General features: G+C 37.7%; 2 protein-coding genes across 2 annotated transcripts in view; one reads left to right on the plus strand and one right to left on the minus strand.

The window, feature by feature from the left end:
- Window positions 1-5,886: 5,886 nt before the first annotated feature.
- On the minus strand, window positions 5,887-13,486 carry MS3_00007063 (uncharacterized protein). The gene is made up of 3 exons (XM_051215321.1): window positions 13,242-13,486; window positions 13,062-13,195; window positions 5,887-11,482 (listed from the first exon to the last, which is right to left on the minus strand). The coding sequence occupies exon 3, from the start codon at window positions 10,015-10,017 to the stop codon at window positions 7,012-7,014; it is 3,006 nt and encodes a 1,001-aa protein (XP_051068533.1). The 5' UTR covers window positions 10,018-11,482; window positions 13,062-13,195; window positions 13,242-13,486; the 3' UTR covers window positions 5,887-7,011.
- The window catches only part of MS3_00007064 (uncharacterized protein), a 43,287-nt gene continuing 29,524 nt past the window's right edge, over window positions 5,887-19,649 (plus strand). The window contains exons 1-2 of the mRNA XM_051215322.1: window positions 5,887-10,167; window positions 13,446-13,953. Coding sequence (XP_051068534.1) covers window positions 13,631-13,953 — 323 coding nt within the window. The 5' untranslated portion in view covers window positions 5,887-10,167; window positions 13,446-13,630. The remainder of the gene's footprint in view (window positions 10,168-13,445; window positions 13,954-19,649) is intronic.

The following is a 19,649-nucleotide window of genomic DNA, read 5'->3' on the forward strand; positions in this document are numbered from 1 at the left end:
AGATTTGGAAGATGTAAGAACATTTACATATTTGGGCAGCGTCATTGATGAACATGGTGGGTCTGATGCAGATATGAAAGCGCGGATCGGTAAAGCAAGAGCAGCATATTTACAACTGAAGAACATCTGAAACTCAAAACAAATGTCAACCAACACCAAGGTCAGGATTTTCAATACAAATGTCAAGAAAGTTCTACTGTATGGGGCAGAAACCTGGAGAACTACGAAAGCCATCATCCAGAACGTACAAGTGTTTATTAACAAATGTCTACCCAAAATACTTCAGATCCGTTGGCCGGACACTATCAGCAACAACGTACTGTGGGAGAGAACAAACCAGATCCCAGAGAAGGAAGAAATCAGGAAGAAGCGCTGGAAGTGAATAGGACACACATTGAGGCCTGAACACCGATTACTACGACGTGCAATGCTGACTAGTGTTGGGTCTGGTTGGAAGAATGTTCGTGTAGACCAAACCTAATTGTGGCATCAGTTCTTGAAGTCAGTAACTTGTGGTGTGAGCCATGTTCGTAGATGCAGACAACTTTGTTGGGGTCCACGTGACTATCGTAACCAATGGTTTGAGACTGTGTGTGACATGGCTCAGAATCGATCAGAATGGTGTAGGTGTATACACTCTTTGTCTTCCTTTAAACTATGAGATTTAAGTCGCTTGATATCTTTCTACGAACTAATTCTTTCTTCCTGTACTATATCCTTATATCCAATACTTCTTTTCTATATTACTACTATTGAATTAACTACTATGAGTTTGATGTTCATCTTGCTAATGAGTGAAGTATAGCAACTTGTACCGATACATGTATGTGCCTGGTCCTACGTTGTAGCTTACTGACTGACTGAAATCTGTATCAAAATATCCTTTGATTGTTTATGGAAGCATCGTAATTTTTATTAGGAGTTTGATGAATTGCAAATGAACAATCTTATGGTTCTTAACAATTTTTAAAAACGAACTTCTTGGTGATTGATCGCAAACAGATAACAGTTTACTTACTTTCTGTCTATCATCTATTAAAGGTGTTTCTCAAGCATTGCTCTTCAGTGATGAACTCACTAAAACAAATAGTGCCAAGAAAGAAGTTTATCTAGTAATAGTAGTTTGATGTCTAAAGTTAAGATGGTTGATTCATGTTGTACATAGAGTTAATCACCGTCAAACTGTAAGAAACGGAAGATCAAACATATCATCAATCAGTGAAATAATTGTTAGTAGGAACGTGATTAAGTATAGACTTTGAAGTTGGAGTCCATAATATAATATACTTTTATATGATAAGAATGTGATCCACCTTTACATTTCGAACTTAAAAATTCATCTGACTCAATACATGAATTACAAAACTATAATGTATTTTTAGTAAATTAAAGTGTATCAAAATACGGCATTTATGGACGAGCCAATTAGAACCATTTGAGGCATTTTAAGGTCACAGTGCCTATTTCAGTACCTGATGCTCATGTACGATCGGTTCACGGTGGATTTTAGAGAAGACGTTAAAACTTTATGGCTATAACAAATGGAACTACTAAGAAGTTCTTTTCATTTGTGATTGTGTTAATCAAATGACTTGTGCAGACTATCGTGTCATTGTCTTTCGATGTAATATATGTTGGAGGAATTCTGCTAGAATAGGAACTTTCTTCACTCAATCCAAATCTAGACTAAGACAAATTATGAAAGTTATTGCACACTGGGTAATAAAAGCACCAGTAACACTGGCTGCGACCTATGCAGATGTTTTTGAAGCTTTGCTTATTTAGTGGTGAGTATTGTAAAGATATATGCACAGTAAAAATGACAAGCTTACACGAGTCGTTCAGGGGAGACGGGAGAATCGTTGGGATAAATGAAAAAGTTGTTAGAAAACGAAAATTCAATAGAGGACGTAGTGTTAAAGAAGACTGGGTAAGTAGCACTTCCATAAATATACTTCACAGGTCCTTGTAATATACAACAGATCTCAAAAAGGACACTTCCAACGGGTTAGAAACCAACAGGTTACAACGATTATACCACTTATACGTGAATATGAGATGTCGAGTATTATAATATATACATAGACTTAGTTATGTGCATCGTTTCGTCGTCCAGAAGCGGTATTTTGTGGACCCAACCACCGGAATGGACACAAACAATATTGAACATTTGTAGTCGACGCTGAAGGAGTTTTTGCGAGCTTATCATGGCTCTAGAGATCGACTACTATGGAGCCATATGGATGAGTATATCTATCGTATACCTTACGGTTTCAAAACTGCTAAGCCTCTTTCTAGCCTCAAAAAGATTTAAAACCATATGAAAGAAGCGTATCCACTCTAATTCTTTGGTTTTTTAAAACATATTTTTACTCTATACCGACTGTTGCCTGATTGGTTAATATTTATCAAGATCATTCAACCGGGTTTGTTGTGAGATAGTAACTCACTGATGACAAAGGTGGATGTACCGCTCAATTTCGTGGATTAGTTGAAGTTAGACATTAACACAGTTGGATACAGACTCACTAGTCTAGTGGTTAAGTACTTGAGCACGAGACTGATAGGTTCTGGGTCCGAATCTCACGAGGCGGGATCGTGGATGCGCATTGCTAAGGTGTCCCATATTAGGACGAAACGGCCATCCAGTGCTCCTAGTTTTTCCATGTTGTTCTAGTTTCAATTGACTTATGAATTCAATTATTAAAATTACTATAATATCCACAAAACCCCTTCTGACATTTAAGATTCGTTCAAAGGTCATCCATAAATTATAGTCTCACCATAAGCTTATAATTAATTAACAATAATTTGAGTGCAGAAAATGATAGGACAACTATTGACATGTCAAGTGAAAATATGACATTCAGGGAATATTAAAATGAATCACATAAACTAAATATTGGTAAATAACTTTTCTCAATCTAGATTAAAGCCTTAACATGATAAGCTTACTAGTTTAATCTTAAGTCTAGGAACTCGTCAGTTCGAAATGAGACTAATTGCCTTGGATAGAGAAACGAAAACGATTATATCAAGTGATTGGTTGACAAGCTTGAAAGAAAGAGAGAAGATAACTCAACTAGAACATTGTTCAACTTATTGCTGATTCACAATTTGATTTGATCCCGATTCAAATTCGTGCAAAAAAAAGGATACATGAACAAGTAAATGATTTCAAAATTTGAGAAATTTCCATTTTCTAAATTAGAACAACATAGATATAAACGAACAATATTATTTTCAATTACATCTTTACCAGGTTTTACCCTAATATGCAGTGGAATGAATTACATAACAAGGTGAATGTTGTGAAATAGTTAATAGTATCAGAAGGGGTTTTGTGGAGATTGTAATAATTTCAACAGTTGAGATCATGAGTTAATTGAAGTTAGACCACCATGAAAAACCTGGAAGCACTGGTTAATCGCCTGGCGCGAGACTGATAAGTCCTGGGTTCAAATCCAGCGAGACGGGGTCGTGGATGCGCACTGCTGAGGAGTCCCAAAATAGGACGAAACGGCCGTCTAGTGCTTCCAGGTTTTCCATGGTGGTCTAGCTTCAACTGACTCATGATTTCAACTGTTGAAATAGTTATTACTCAAATGCACCATGAATGTGAATTTCATGTTCAATGGTGAAATATATAAACAAACAGATAGTGTTACAATAGGTTCACCATTGGACTCTATACTAGCTGACATTTTTCTAGCCAAAATTAGAAAATGGTCCACTAAAAAAAGATTATTCAAAAATTCATATTTTACTATAGATATATGGATGACACGTTCATCTTCTGTGTAAAGATAATACATCACAGTAAGAGGTTATTAGGCGATTTAATGAAGTGCATCCAGCCATTCAGTTTACATCTTAAGAAGAGAGTGATGGTGGAATAGACTTTTTGGATATTGTCTTAATTAAAAGAGTGGATGGATCATTAAAAAGGAACTTAAATAGAAAAAGTACATGGACTGGGCAGTATACACATTTCCTTAGTTTTGTACCTCTACAGTAAAAACGAGACTTGATCAAAACCCTTAATTACTGTATACGCACTATATGTTCTGCGGATATAGTTGAAAATGAGCTTAACACATTGTATGATACTCTTAGGGAGAACGGTTACCGTATAAAATTTATAATTAAATATATGATCACGAAGGTGAAAATAGGCAAAATACAGACGGTGAGGAAGAAATCCGTATTCATGCGCTTACAATTCAGAGGGAATGTGGCTAGCGAAATATTAACTCAGAGATAATTCAGAACAATCCAAAAAATATTCAACGCCGGAGAACTACGATCAGTGTTTTCTACACAACTAATGGTTACACCGAAGCTAAAAGATGAATTACCTAGAATGACTACGTCATTTTGTATTTATCAGTTCGACTGCACCTGTGGAGCGAGTTATATTGGTCGAAATTCTAGGAATTTACATTTTCGTGCTCGTAACCACCTCTCAGCGTCGTTAAACAAAAGTTTGATGAAGAAAGTGAACAGCTCGATATTGGCTTATCTAGTACAAACTGGTCATAATCTCAGTATAAACCAATCCTTTTTCAATTATTTATAAAGTCAGTAATTTTTTGCCAAAAACTTGTCACATTTCAAGTCCTTTAAACGGCTAAAGCAGTAACTATCCTGATGAAGAAACCGGAGCTAAGTGTACGGACGAAATATCTTCAACCACTCCTCTTCCCCTGTTCAATCTCAAGGTCAATTATTCAATAGTAATCTTATCTATTGAATGACCTAATTTGACTATTGTGCTTACGACCTTTCGTAGTCAACTATAATTGTCTCTGTTATCGTCATTCCCATATATTTATATTATTATTATTACTATTGGTTAAACATCATTATCAATCTCCCCTATACATGATTCATTTACTTTGGATTCATTCTACTATTGTTCCTCTCACCCTATCTGACCCATATTTATTCGGATCATGGATCATAACATTTTCACTTCACATATATGCAGATTTAAGTTAACATTCTATATGAATTATATCAACATTAACAATTTTATTGTATCTTAAATTCACTTGGCATTGTTTGATTGAATCTTCCCACTGATCTCTTTAGGACCGCAATTGATCAGTCTCTTATTGGCATATGTGCGTCTTGTGCAGATTGCCTTGATATAGCCTTAAGTCACAAGTATTATAAGCAAAGATGGATGGTGACTAGCACTGGAATCCAGTTTGACGCGCGTTTCGTCCTATTTGGGACTCGTCAACTGGATGTATCTACTCCTCAGAGTTGATACTCACTCCACTATCCATCTTTGCTTAAAAAGCTTATGACTTAAGGCTATATCGAGGCAATCCTCACATGATGCACATATTCCAACATGAGACTGATCAATTGCAGTCTTAAATAACAATGGGCAAATACAAGTAAAACAACACCAAACGAATTTAAACTTCACCCCAATACACAAGCAAATAGCTATCAGGATTCAGTAGCTAAGTGAATAAAGTGATGGCGTTTGAAGCGAACGGTACTGGTTTCGAGTGACTCTCGGAGTGGATATTAACTCTGATCTGTGACAGGTACACCTAGCTGACGAGTCCTAAATAGGATGAAGCGCGCTTTATCCTGGATTCCACTGCTAGTCACTATCCATCTTTTATTGTATTTTGTTTAACAATCCTAAATTCACATGCTTTAAACGATGTACTTTGCCATTAACCTGCTCATTTTTTGGATTATTGATTTGGATATATTGAATTGTAGAACCTGAAGAGAATCGATTGTAAAGGATATTCTTCGTTCAACTATTAGTCTTTTAAAGTGAAAACTACAAATTAGTAGTGTGATGATAGGCGTACTAATTATGATAAGAATAATAAAGACTTGAATCAATCACTTCAATCAATCAATCACTTTAAATGACTTATTTCTGTCTATTACATGACCGCTATCAATCAAGTGTGCGTATTGTTTTAACAGTCCTTTTCCTAACCACAAAACTGGGGGGGGTGTTCACTAATTCTTTGGTTCAGTTGTTTGGTAGTGCGCCCAATATAGTTTTCTCCATTGGAGCAATTGAATTCGTAGATACACATAGAATCGGCATAACCAGGTAACTTATCCTTTAGTTAAGGAATCACCATAAATTGGGTCGAATAAGATAGACAGAAGTTGGCTGTATTAAACGTTCTCTTCACTGCTCTAGTCAGTCTATCACGTAGTACATCACAAGTTACATCTCCATTCAATTGCAACTTCAGGAAGAGAGGTTTCCTGCTAACCGTTGATATCGCTATTTTCTTGTTTGTTACACGGCAAGTGTTTCTTCAGGAAACCTTGTGGATAATCCATCTCATAAACTGCCTTTATTGAACTGAGAAGAATCTAATGGAAAACAATATTGTTCTCATACATATATGTTGCACTAAATAGATAACTAACATGACCATAATGCATAAACAATTTAAAAAATACAATTATTTCAATAGTTGAGATCATGAGTCAATTAAAGCTAGACAACTATGGAAAACCTGGGAGCACTGGACGACCGTTTCATCCAATTGTGGAACTCCTCAGCAGAGTACATTCACGACCTCGCCTCATGAGATTCAAACCCAAGACCTATCAGATTCGCGCGCGAGCCTTTAACCACTAGACCAGAATTACTACATGATAAGTCGTGTAAGTCGAACGCTATATACGATTCCTAAGCTATTCCGATAACCCGCAGTCTAGAACTACACAGCGACTTGAACTCCAGAGAGAAGACACAAGAATGAGAGAAAGCACTTTATTCCAAGGTTCATTTTTGTACAGAAAATCATGGGTATTTATAGATTTTGGCGTCTGTTAAATCAACATCATTTTACAGCCAATCCGATAACAACACATTATGCTACCGACCAACAGTAGCACGCCACGTTGGAATTCTAGAACGTTCCATCACACTCTGATTGGCCAGGACTCTTCGGCTCCTTGTGGGCCTCTGGAGGCTCCGTTGAAGTTCTCCGGAAGCCGACCCAACACCTACCCCGAATAAGGTTTCTTTCTGGGGTCCACTTGTAGTTTGATAACTGGATTGCGACGGCGTCCCATTGTTCTTGTCGTCTTTCTTGTCCAAGACTTCTTTTCAGTGTTCCTGGGCGTTTGTGGCATTGGTGCGTCTAAGATTAAATCTAACGGGAAAGTCGGCCGGTTACTTCGAGTCTGCACTGTCCTTTTGTCCTTAAGGATTTGATTTGTATGACGTATACATGTCCCAAAAGCTCCTCGAACTTTGTACAGTACTCTTCCCAGTTTTTGCACCACTTCGCCCGGCTCCCATCGGTTCTTCCCCATGTAGGATTTGATGTAGACTTTGTCGCCAATACTGAAGTTCCGGATACTTGGATCGCGACTACGCTCATCCACTAGTTTGGATGGCAACATGGCATCGAAGACTGCTCGAATACGCCTTCCAAACATGGCTTCCGCGGGAGATTTGCCGTCTTGAACATTTGGGTTTGGGGTGGATCTGTATGATGTTAAAAATTTTGTGATCACCTGCTCAGTCGTCCCTTCTCCTCCCCCTTTCAGTAATGCTCGTTTAAAAGTGTCCACAAAGCGCTCTGCTTGTCCGTTTGATTGTGGATGATAGGGTGGAGAACGAAGATGATTTATTCCGTTTGTTCTACAGAAATGTTTAAACGATTCTGCGGCAAACTGAGAGCCGTTATCCGTCACTAAGGTCTCTGGTACTCCGAAACTGCTAAATAAGGTAGACAACTTGCGGATCGTTTCTGACGTTGTACAATTTGGCATGATGTATACTTCCGGCCATTTAGTGAATGCATCTACGATAATTAGAAACATTTTCCCCTGGATTGGACCGGCAAAGTCTGCATGTAACCTCTCCCAGGGACTATTCGGCTTTTCCCATTGTTGCGGTTCACACTTGCTTGGACTTTTGGCTGCTTGTAGGCATGATGAACAATTGCGGCATCTGTTTTCGATATCTTGGTCCATTGTAGGCCAGTATGCGTAGCTTCCAGCCAATGCTTTCATCTTATTGATACCAGGATGACCGCTATGGAATTGTTTCAGAACCTTGTAGCGTAGTACTTTTGGAACAATAATTCTGTCGCCAAACATAATACATGAGTCGACCATCATAAGTGAGTCCCGTCGGCGAAAATATTGTAGCATTTCTCCTTGAAAACGACGGTTCGGCCACTTGGTGAGAAGATAACCACTAACCTCTCTTAAAGTCTTGTCATTTTCGGTGGCATCTTTGATGGCCTTGAAAGTAACCGGTAAACCATCAACTGCGTCTTCCAAAACTCGATGTACTTCTGTTTCCGTCTCGATTGCTGCCACCAAAGTGTCTTCTTTCTGCTTTACTTGTGAACCAATCAGTCTGGATAAAGCGTCAGCTTGTCCAAAATCAGTAGTGGGCTGATACTTGATCTTGAAGTCATAACCCAAGAGTGTAGTCCCCCAACGTTGCAATCTGTTTGCGGTGTAAACAGGTATACCTTTCTTCGACTCAAAGATGGCTAGTAACGGTTTATGGTCAGTTAATAGGGTGAACTGACGTCCAAATATCATCTTGTGAAATTTCTTGACAGCGAAGATAATCGACAACGCTTCCTTCTCGATCTGACTATAGTTACGTTCTGCTGATGTTAACGATCTAGCCGCATGTGATATCGCTTTCTCGGATCCATCTGGCATGATGTGAGAAATAACTGCTCCAATGCCGTAGTGTGATGCGTCTGATGCCACTACAATGGGTAGGGATGGATCGTAATGGGTGAGCAGCAGATCCGAGACTAGTACTTTCTTGATTTCATCGAAAAAGGTTTGGCAAGTTGCAGACCAACTCCATTTTACATTCTTCACCAGGTTATTCAGGGGGGCACGTAATTGATGAAGGTTTGGGATAAAAGCTCCATAATGGCTAACTAGTCCCAAGAAGGATCGTAGTGTGGTGACATCCGTCGGTCTGGGCATAGTTTTCACTGCCAGTGTATTCTCCGGATCTGGTCTTCTTCCATCTTTGTCGATTATAAACCCAAGGTAACGTACTTTTTGCATACAGAAGTCACATTTCTCTGGACGAAGTCGAAGTCCATATTCGGCTATTCGTGTCAGCACCTGGTCAAGCTTCTTTTCTAAGTCTACTCTATCTACTCCCATAATTATTATATCATCTAAGTAAGCTGCAGCACCTGAAACATCTTGTAGCATAGTATCCATTATTTGCTGAAATATGGATGGGGCCGTCTTGACTCCGAAGGGTAATCGATTATACCGGAATAGACCCTTGTGTGTGTTTATGGTAAGCAGGTTTTTAGACTCGTCAGCAACAGGGATTTGTAAATAAGCTTCTGATAAGTCCAACTTTGCAAAAAGCTTACCTCCGTTCAGTTTAGCAAAAAGATCTTCAGGTAGGGGTAATGGATACTGATGAGTTTCTAAGGCTTCATTCAACCCGGTTGAGTAATCGGCACATAAACGAACGCTACCATTAGTCTTCTTTACTACTACTATCGGTGCGGCCCATTCTGAGAAATTCACTGGTTCAATGACACCTAATTTCTGAAGTCGTTCTAGTTCTTGTTCAACCACTGGTAGATCAGCATATGGTACGGGTCTCCTTGGTCGAAAAACGGGAGTAGCTGCAGGCTTTAGAGTTAACAGTGCTTTGGCTTTCGTACATTCTCCCAATCCTTCTCTAAACACGTTTTGATGTCTTTGTAGCATGGCGTTTTTCTGATTCCATTCTGGGGTGTTGTCTGTACTTACTCGTCTGCAGATACTGTTGATAGAATGATCTGCTAGTTTAAGTGTTTCTATAAGGTCCAACCCCATTAAGTCTAGTGATGGCTTCTTAGTAAGATACAATGTTGCATTTTTTGTTACCGTACCTTTAGAAACAGTGCATGGCACTTCTCCAACAATATTCAACTTCCCCCCAGATGCACTGTGTGCCAACTGTGTTGTTGGGAAAACTGCGGGTCTCCCAATGTTCTTCCACGTTTCTGGGCTCATTAATGTAATATCAGAAGCTGTGTCCAGCTGAAGGCGGGTACGGTGTTTATTAATATCCAAGGTTACGTACTTTCTTCGGCGGCAACTTCGTGCCGTGATATGTGATACCAATATCTTATTTGTTGGAGCACTATATCTATATTTCTTTGAGTAAGATTTCAAGGAATGTTGTCTATAGTTTCTTCTCCTGTAGAGGTTTTCTTTATGCCCCTTCCGATGACATTTGCTGCAACGATGTTCTTTATATGGGCAAAACCTCTTATAGTGCCAACCTCCACATGCCCAGCATGGAGATGATGGTTTGTCGCTGTTATTTTGAAAATTATGGGTACTGGGACCTTGAAAGACTTTTCTCTTGACTGCATTGACGTTATGGAAACAGTTACCGTTTTCTTTTGGCACTCAGTAGTCACTTCTTGCAGGGTCATGTTAGGGCAGTGTTCGAGTTTGCTTAGGATTCTGGTTCGGATATCGGCATCTTCGGGTGAACGCAGGCTGCAGATAAATACTAAGCATTTAAAATGATCTTCAGACGTGGACGACAATCTAAATCTCTCACATTCTCGGTTCACAGTCCCTGCATGCTTCACCCAGTCATCTCCTGGTTCTTTCGTTAACTTTAAGCACTGGTAACGGATATTAAATAGAGATGATTGTTCTCCGAAGATTTGAGATCTCGTGGGTTCTTCGGAAGAATGAAGTTGCTATAGCGTTCATGTTCCATAGTCCCAAGTTTTCTAAGAAGTATTCTGACTTTTGAAGCATCATCCAGTTTGCAAAGATCAATATAAAACAAATCTTCATACTTCTTAAACCACGACTCGAAAGTTACACCTGCTACACCATCAAAATTAAATTCATGGATGGCGTTAATGACTGAATCAGTATGTGATACTTGAGATTCACTAGAAGCAGGGTTTTTCTCGGACAGGCAGAATTTCTGCATCAGGGTTTCCATGATTCTAATATGGAACTCTTCAAACCTTTTTTCTTGACGCACCATATAAGCTTCTAATTGCTCCAAGGAAATATTCATTGAAGTTTTCATCCCCGTCGCCACTGATAAGTCGTGTAAGTCGAACGCTATATACGATTCCTAAGCTATTCCGATAACCCGCAGTCTAGAACTACACAGCGACTTGAACTCCAGAGAGAAGACACAAGAATGAGAGAAAGCACTTTATTCCAAGGTTCATTTTTGTACAGAAAATCATGGGTATTTATAGATTTTGGCGTCTGTTAAATCAACATCATTTTACAGCCAATCCGATAACAACACATTATGCTACCGACCAACAGTAGCACGCCACGTTGGAATTCTAGAACGTTCCATCACACTCTGATTGGCCAGGACTCTTCGGCTCCTTGTGGGCCTCTGGAGGCTCCGTTGAAGTTCTCCGGAAGCCGACCCAACACTACAATCTCCACAAAACCCCTTCTGATACAAATACAATTATGTTCAAAACTGGTGATTAGAGTAGAAAAAATAAAGCACAAAAGACTACGTTTAAATTACAATAGCTTTGGAATAGAAGAGGCTATGACAGTGAAACATACATCAAACGAAAGCTTATGATTTGTAGAATAGATTAGGGGCAAACATAAATGTTAGTGTTTTACAAGCTTTGAATTAAGTGGAATAACTTCCCCTAAAAATAGCTTTCATGGTTTGTTATGGCTTTTTTACTTCTCTGTTCACATCAATCTCATACCGACAATTATGAAATACTAAACTCTATCATGTTATACACCTGTAGGATAGAATGATTAAGAGAAATTAGAATTACGCGTTAGTGATGTCAAACTAAACTCAACAATCTCCATAACCCTATACTGATAATTATCATGTGTTCATTAGTGACTAGCTTCAAGATGAATTTCTCGGAGTTCTAGTCAGAAGCCGTGAATAGTGGAGTTCAACCAAGGTCTGTTGTAAGTCAATTACTCAATGAAGACAATGATGGACGGTCGTGCGATTGAGTGAATTGATTGAAGTTAGACGTAAACACCTCTCAGTGGTCTAGAAACTAAGCGCTCGCACGCTAGCCCGAATGTCTTGGTTTCGAGTCCTACATACGAGATCGTACATGGACACTGCTGAGTAGTTCCATACTAGGATGAAAGGGCCGTCCATTGTTTACAGGTTTCCGGTGATGGTCTAACATTGATCTATTCACGATATCAATCTAAACTTGGACTAAACTGTGTCATTTTATTCTGTCAAGAATGAATCGGTATAACATTGGTTAATACCATGTTATACACCCGTAGGATAGAAGTGTTAACAGGAATTAGAATTGCATGTTAGTATTTCTTTCTTAGTTTCTCTGTAGAACTAATAAATCATTAGTCAGTTGACAAATAATATTTTCAGAAATGGGTTTTATGGAGACTGTAGTAATTTAGTAATTGAATTCATGAATGGATATACACTGCTGAGGAGTCCCAAAGTAGGATGAAACAATCGTCTAATACTTCCAGGTTTTCCAAGGTGGTCTAGCTTTATAAATCCAACTATTACCAATGTTTTATTGAGTCAACAAATTACTTTTTTACTGCCTATTGTGACTTTCCTTTATTTCGTTGAAAGCTAAACAGTAAATGATGGTTTCTGTGTAATAGTTATCAAGCTTTCAAAAGATTAATCACTATGCACACACATCATCATCATAAATCTGCATATAAAACAGTGGTTGTCTCTTGGTTTGTTGTTCTCAATTTGATTATCGTTTAAAATCACCTTGTTTACTGATAGGATTCGATCTATAGACGTTTCATTTAATTCCCTATATCCAAGATGATTTTATACTGATCGTGAAATTAGTCAGTTACAAATCAATGGTACAAATTGTAGATATCAATGATCGATCGAAAATGGAATACCTGACAGCAGACAGTTGAGCAAATCGAAGAGAGGTGAACAAGAACACAGAATGATTAGAATGATAATGAAGAAATAACATAGTCTGAGACAATTGGTCTAGTGTATGCTACTGATATGGACAGATATAAGTCGTATGTATCATCAATCGAAAATGAAATACCTGACAGCAGACAGTTGAGCAAATCGAAGAGAGGTGAGTGAGAACACAGAACGATTAGAAGGAACAATGAATTGTGCGGTCGTTGATTGACATTTTCCAAATGAAAGATTTCCAAGTGATTCTGTATGAGAACACTAGAATCATTGAATTAATCAATCACCTAAATATTATATTACTTACTAACTAACAAGAAATAAGTAGTATATCTTATCTTTGTTATAAAATCACATTTTTTGTTTCAAAGGTTTCCTTCTATTCTTCCATATATATATAATGATACCATTTTAATTTATGCCACATTTATTGAAGACATTAATCGATAATTGACCTTTATTCACTAACATACATGACTCATTATCGATCATAATTTTTTCTTCTTCAAAGGTCGTCAATACACAATTGTAGTTATAGTAACGGGCTGACCTTGATAAACGTATTAACCAATCAGAGTGAAGTAGTCTTGTTTTTTTGTACATTGAGTCATTGATTAAAACAAATTATATATATATCTGGATATGTTGTACAATATTTAAAATATGGTATCCATTTGATAATTTACATATTGTATCATGTCTATTACACATGAAAATTTAGATTATTCAGGAAATTGTAATGATTATAATAATGATAATGATGATGATGATGATGATGATGATCGAGATCATGATCATAATGATCATATAGAAAGAAATAATTTAATCAATGGATATACTACTGATGAAATTAATTATGAACAAATGAAAAAATGTTATAATTCAACTAATCAATTATATAATATGGAACCAGAATTAATTGGATTTGTACAAAAACATAATGTAGTTATGGATGATGGAGCAGTTATTAATAAAATGGCATTATTAAAACAAACTATATTAAGTAAAAAAAATCAAAAGTAATTGATTTTTAATTATTGAAAAGTATTGATTGAATAATTTATTGATTATTATAATTGATTAGTGTTTTTTTTCTCACTTGGTATTATTTGACTTGTATCTTCCCATTGAGGTTTTAAAACTGATCAATTGATCAGTCTGTTATTGGTATATGTGCATCTTATGTGTATTGTCTCTATATTGCCTTCATTCATAAGCTTTTTTGTAAGCAATGATGGATAGTGGCTAGCAGTGGAATCCAGTTTGACGCGCGTTTCGTCCTATTTGAGACTCGTCAGCTCGATGTACCTGCATCTCGGAGTTGATCTTCGCTCAGGGACTCGAACCCAATACAATTCGCTTGCAAACGCCATCACGTTATCCACTCAGCTACTGAGTCCTGATAGCCACTTGCTTGTGCAATGGGGTGAATTTAAATTCACTTGGTATTGTTTAGCTTGTATCTTCCCATTGAGGTTTAAGACTACAATAGATCAGTCCAGCTGACGTGTCCCAAATAGGACGAAACGCGCATTCTGGATTTCACTGCTAGCTACTATCCATGGTTGCTCATTAGTGTTATGTTTTTTGTTGATACTTATATATTGATATTTATGGATCACATAGGACAAATTCATGAAGATATTGATAAATGAATTGAGTCATGTTGATACATGTAGACTATCTGGCTAGGATTCAGATGATCACAATTGATGGTTGATTCAAAAAGCCTATCTATTGGTCATGGTTCAAAATAGATTGTAATGGCACAGATGCATCTACAATTTGTGATCTACCAAATTCTAATCTTCTGAATTTTTCATGTCTCTTAGTTTTTCTCTCTCCAAATTTATGTCAATGGATTATACTCATTGAATAAAATCTTCAAACCCTAATGTTTCCGATTACTGCCTATACTCTTACTAACTCTACCACTATGGCTCTTCTATCCCAAACGCAACAACAGATGCAGGAGAAGACGAACAGTGTGGCAGCAGCCTCAGCAGCAGTAGGTCTCAATATACATAAAGGGAAAAGCAGGATTCTCCGATACAACACAGCATGCACCAATCCAATCACAATTGACGGAGAAGATTTGGAAGATGTAAAAACCTTTACATATCTGGGCAGCATCATTGATGAACAGGGTGGATCTGATGCAGATATGAAAGCGCGGATCGGTAAAGCAAGAGCAGCATATTTACAGCTGAGGAACATCTGGAACTCAAAACAAATGTCAACCAACACCAAGGTCAGGATTTTCAATACAAATGTCAAGAAAGTTCTACTGTATGGGGCAGAAACCTGGAGAACTACGAAAGCCATCATCCAGAACGTACAAGTGTTTATTAACAAATGTCTACCCAAAATACTTCAGATCCGTTGGCCGGACACTATTAGCAACAACGTACTGTGGGAGAGAACAAACCAGATCCCAGCAGAGAAAGAAATCAAGAAGAAGCACTGGAAGTGGATGGGACACACATTGAGGAAAGCACCCAACTGCGTCATCGACGCAAGCCCTCACCTGGAATCCTCAAGGCCAAAGGAAAAGAGGAAGACCAAAGAACACATTACGCCGAGAAATGGAAATTGACATGAGAAAACTGAACAAGAATTGGATGGAACTAGAAGGGAAGGCCCAGGACAGAGTCGATTGGAGAATGCTGGTCGGTTGCCTATGTTCCATTGGGAGTAACAGGCGTAAGTAAGTAACCGCTACCACTGTATGATTTGAATGGACAATTCTATGTGTGCTAATGTGGTATGGCAAATTGGACTAATGTACGTACGTACGTACGAATTTCTACGTTGTTACTGACTGATTGACTGAATGACTGACATATTTATGAATCTATAATGAATTGTCTCTAAAGAGACTAAATGATATTACTCACAATTTATTTAATTACTTATTTAAACACATAAATATTGGTACAAGGAGGCATCAAATGGATATACGCCACATAAATCATTCGATTAATGTGAGGGATGGGATACTGTTCGGGTGCCCGAACGGAAGTAGGTGGTTTTCTTGGGGAGCCACACCCCAAGCCATTGATCTAAAGGCCTAATCCACAAAGCTTAGATGTTCTGTAGCACAAAACATTATATCACGAGACGACTCTACAAAATAGAAGGTATCACAATTGCAAAAACCTAGTCTATACACATGGTCTTCTGTAGAAGCAATGGAGGATCTTTTATCTTAATTCAAACTAAGGGATTTTGATTGTCGTTTGGATGGCCTTAATTCTGTTTAGTTTGAAAACTTGGCGTTATTTTTTTATATCGTCTAATCAGGTTGAAGTAAAACTACAGTACCAATTTGTTTTTTATTCGAGTGATTGTTTAACATCAAACTGTTTGTTACATTCTTCGGTTCTATTTTTTCATCTTCTCAAGTATAAATTTCAATAGCTCTTCTTAAAAAACTCTGTTCACTGACAACTCTATAAATATATCGTATTGTTTTATATGATCATACAAACTACTATCTCATTGACATGTATTTATATATTGATTAAATTATCTCTAATATCATAGTGAACTAATGTTTAGCAACATTATAACCCAGCTATTCCTATTGTTTCGTATTCTTGGACACCAGTTCACTCGACAAGTCCCCAAACCAAAACACGGTTGAACAGGAAAGAGATTATATTCCAAATAACAAGGTTAGATGGAAGTAAGAAGTATAATGGGAAAAATGTTAGTATGTTTATACTTTTTACATGAAAGGATTTCTAGAGTATTCTTCAAGTCTCGACTAACACTGATTGGGTAAGAATTTGCCAATTAGCGTGCACCAAAGCAATCGTGCATTGAGCATGCTTTAATCCAATCTACGTTCCGCTATCAGTTTTCGTGCCGAAAAGCGCTCATTTTCACCTTATCTTATTTCCCACTTGAGAGGACCTTGAATTTCAATGGTCACGCTTCCCAAGGACACCTTTATGCTATATACATATGTGCTTGAATTGTGCTTGTGGTTGTTGTTCGTGCTTCTGGCTGTTTTCGGAACACATTTTCCCTCTTCTAAACATGGACTTCTCTCTCTAGTTAGCGAGTATTAGACACACCGGAATAATTAGCTTATTTGATCATTCTGTCACTGAGTTTTATTCTGTTCGCAGATTTTAAAACAAATTATAGATGTTTCAATTCCGCTTGGTATTCTTTACTTGTATCTTCCCATTCATGTTTAGAATGACAATTGATCAGTCTCTCATTGATATATGTGTGCATACTGTGCGTATTACTTCGATATTAACTTAGGTCACAAGCTTTATAAGCAAAGATGAATGATGGCTAGCAATGGAATTCAGGACAAAGCGCGTTTCGTTCTATTTGGGACTCGTCGGTTGGATGTACCTGCATCTCAGAATTGATGTTCACTGTGAGACTGGAACCCAGTAACGTACATTCTAGACAATACAGAGTCTACATCTAATACACTGTCGGACACCCGATCGTAGCTAAGCTATATTAGCTGGAACATATGTTCCTGTAGGTTCTACCACGCCAGGAAGGTCAATTTGAGAACGGTAGGACTAAAAGCAACAACTCAAGGTCTGAGGGCGAAGTCGTATTGCTGACTTCACGTATCTGAAAGCCCTCATGCTGATTCCCGTGGTCTCGCTGGTGTAGGTATAGCATTGAGTCCTATCTCTCTTAGACTGGATCCTCGTAGACATCCCAACTGAACGGAACAGTAAGGACTCGGAAAGATAGGGACACTCGTCGTTGCCTCTTCGTCGTCTCTGCCTATTCTCCCACTGACTGACATTGTTGGGCAGACACATGATTAGGACGTACAATCGATTACAAAAACTTAGACTCTATATGAGCTATGTCGGATGCGATGTTTGTACAAACTTGATAACTGACTGATTTCGAATACCCAATACGATATCTTCAGTCGTGCTTATGTCGTTCTTGTTGGTTAAATTGAGTTACTTCTAGGATTCCTAGTTTGTATCTTAATTCAAATACTCCTAATCATCACAGATTCTTTCTGTTGACAGGCCTATAAATCCAGATGAGATAATTTTACATAAAGAATGATGTTTCATGTGAAGTTACTACAATGTTTCTTAAAAGTGATGAGAACAAACTGCACTTCCATTAGTAACACTTCTATCATTAAAAAGCTATTGAAGATATATACATTGCTGTCCAATAACATAGATGGTTTACGAATGATTGTCAATAAAGTTATGATCTTGAGTTAGACTAGAATCGCCCACATTTCTAACATTAATTACTTTGCAATCTAGTCTGCTGATCATTCGTTAATATTAAAAATAGAATATCTCATTTCTAACGTGATTTAACTTCACTGGTATCAATTATCATTCAAAACTCGAGAAGTAAACTTGAAACAGGTCACTAGTAACTCCAAAACTACATATATGTTCGTATCCCTTCTTGAGTATTCATTTAATTTATCGCTAGTATCCATTACGGAATACAATAGACAGTTTGAATGCAAATAAACGATTCGGACTTCACAAGTAACCTGGCCCTTCTATCCCATACACACCGACAAACGCAGATCAAGGCAACCAGTATAGCAGCGGCCTATGCATCAGTAGGCCTCAACATACACGAGAGGAAAAACAAGATCCTCAAATACAACACAGAGAACACAGACCCAATCACACTTGATGAATAATCTCTGGAAGAAGTGGAATCTTTCACGCACCTGGACAGTATCATCAATGAACGTCGAGGATCCGATGTAGACGTAAAGGAGAGGATTGGCAATGAAATAACAGCATTCCTACAGTTGAAGAATATATGCAACTCAAAACAACCTTCAACTAATATCAAAGTCACAATTTTCAATATGAACATCAAGACAGTTAGTTCTATAGTACGGAGCTGAAATATGGAGAACTACCACAACCATCATCAAAACGGTACAGGCATTTATGAATAGTTGTCTATGCAAAATACTCAATGTCCGATGACTGGATAACATCAACAACTGTCTACTATGTGAGAGAACAAACCAACTTCCAGTTGAATAGGAAAAGACGTTGGAAGTGAATAGGACACACATTGAGGAAATCATCAAACTGCATGACGAGGTAAGCGTTAACTTGGAATCCTGAAGTGAAACGGAAATGAGGAAGACCGAATAACACACTGTGCCGAGAATTGGAAGCAGACATGAGAAGAATTAGTAGCATTTGGAAACCAGTAGAAATGATTACTTATGACAGGGTTGGATAGAGAGTGCTGCTGGTCGTGCTATGTTCCTCCACGCAAGGATTAACAGGCGTAAGTAAATAAGTACTCATCACAAGTTATCATATAAGGGGGAATATTATTGATTTATGGAATCCAAACCTTTTATAAGTGGGACAATCATAATCAGTATCTGAATAACTATCAAGGTATATCATGAAATAATGAGAGATAAAAACATTAATCATTAGATTGAAAGTCATAAGTTTACATTAGAAAAGACGTTGGAAATGAATAGAACACACATTGAATAAATCACCAAACTGTATTATGTAACAAACATTAACTTGAAATTGTGAATGGAAGCAGAAAAAAAGGAAGACCGACACATTGTGTCGGGAATTGAAAGTAAACATGAAAAGAATAAATAGCAATTCCAAAAAAATTATTCAAATACCCTGGTACGGCAGAGAGTAGGGAGAGTCCGCTCTCCCTCTCCAAATGCTTTCACATGACCACG

The sequence above is a fragment of the Schistosoma haematobium genome, chromosome 2 (assembly GCF_000699445.3).
Source record: "Schistosoma haematobium chromosome 2, whole genome shotgun sequence".
Classification (NCBI taxonomy): Eukaryota; Metazoa; Platyhelminthes; class Trematoda; order Strigeidida; family Schistosomatidae; genus Schistosoma; species Schistosoma haematobium.

What these genes read in the sequence shown, in the direction of transcription:
- MS3_00007063 (XM_051215321.1), bottom strand. Translation starts at nt 10,017, where the DNA reads ATGAGCCCAGAAACGTGGAAGAACATTGGGAGACCCGCAGTTTTCCCA.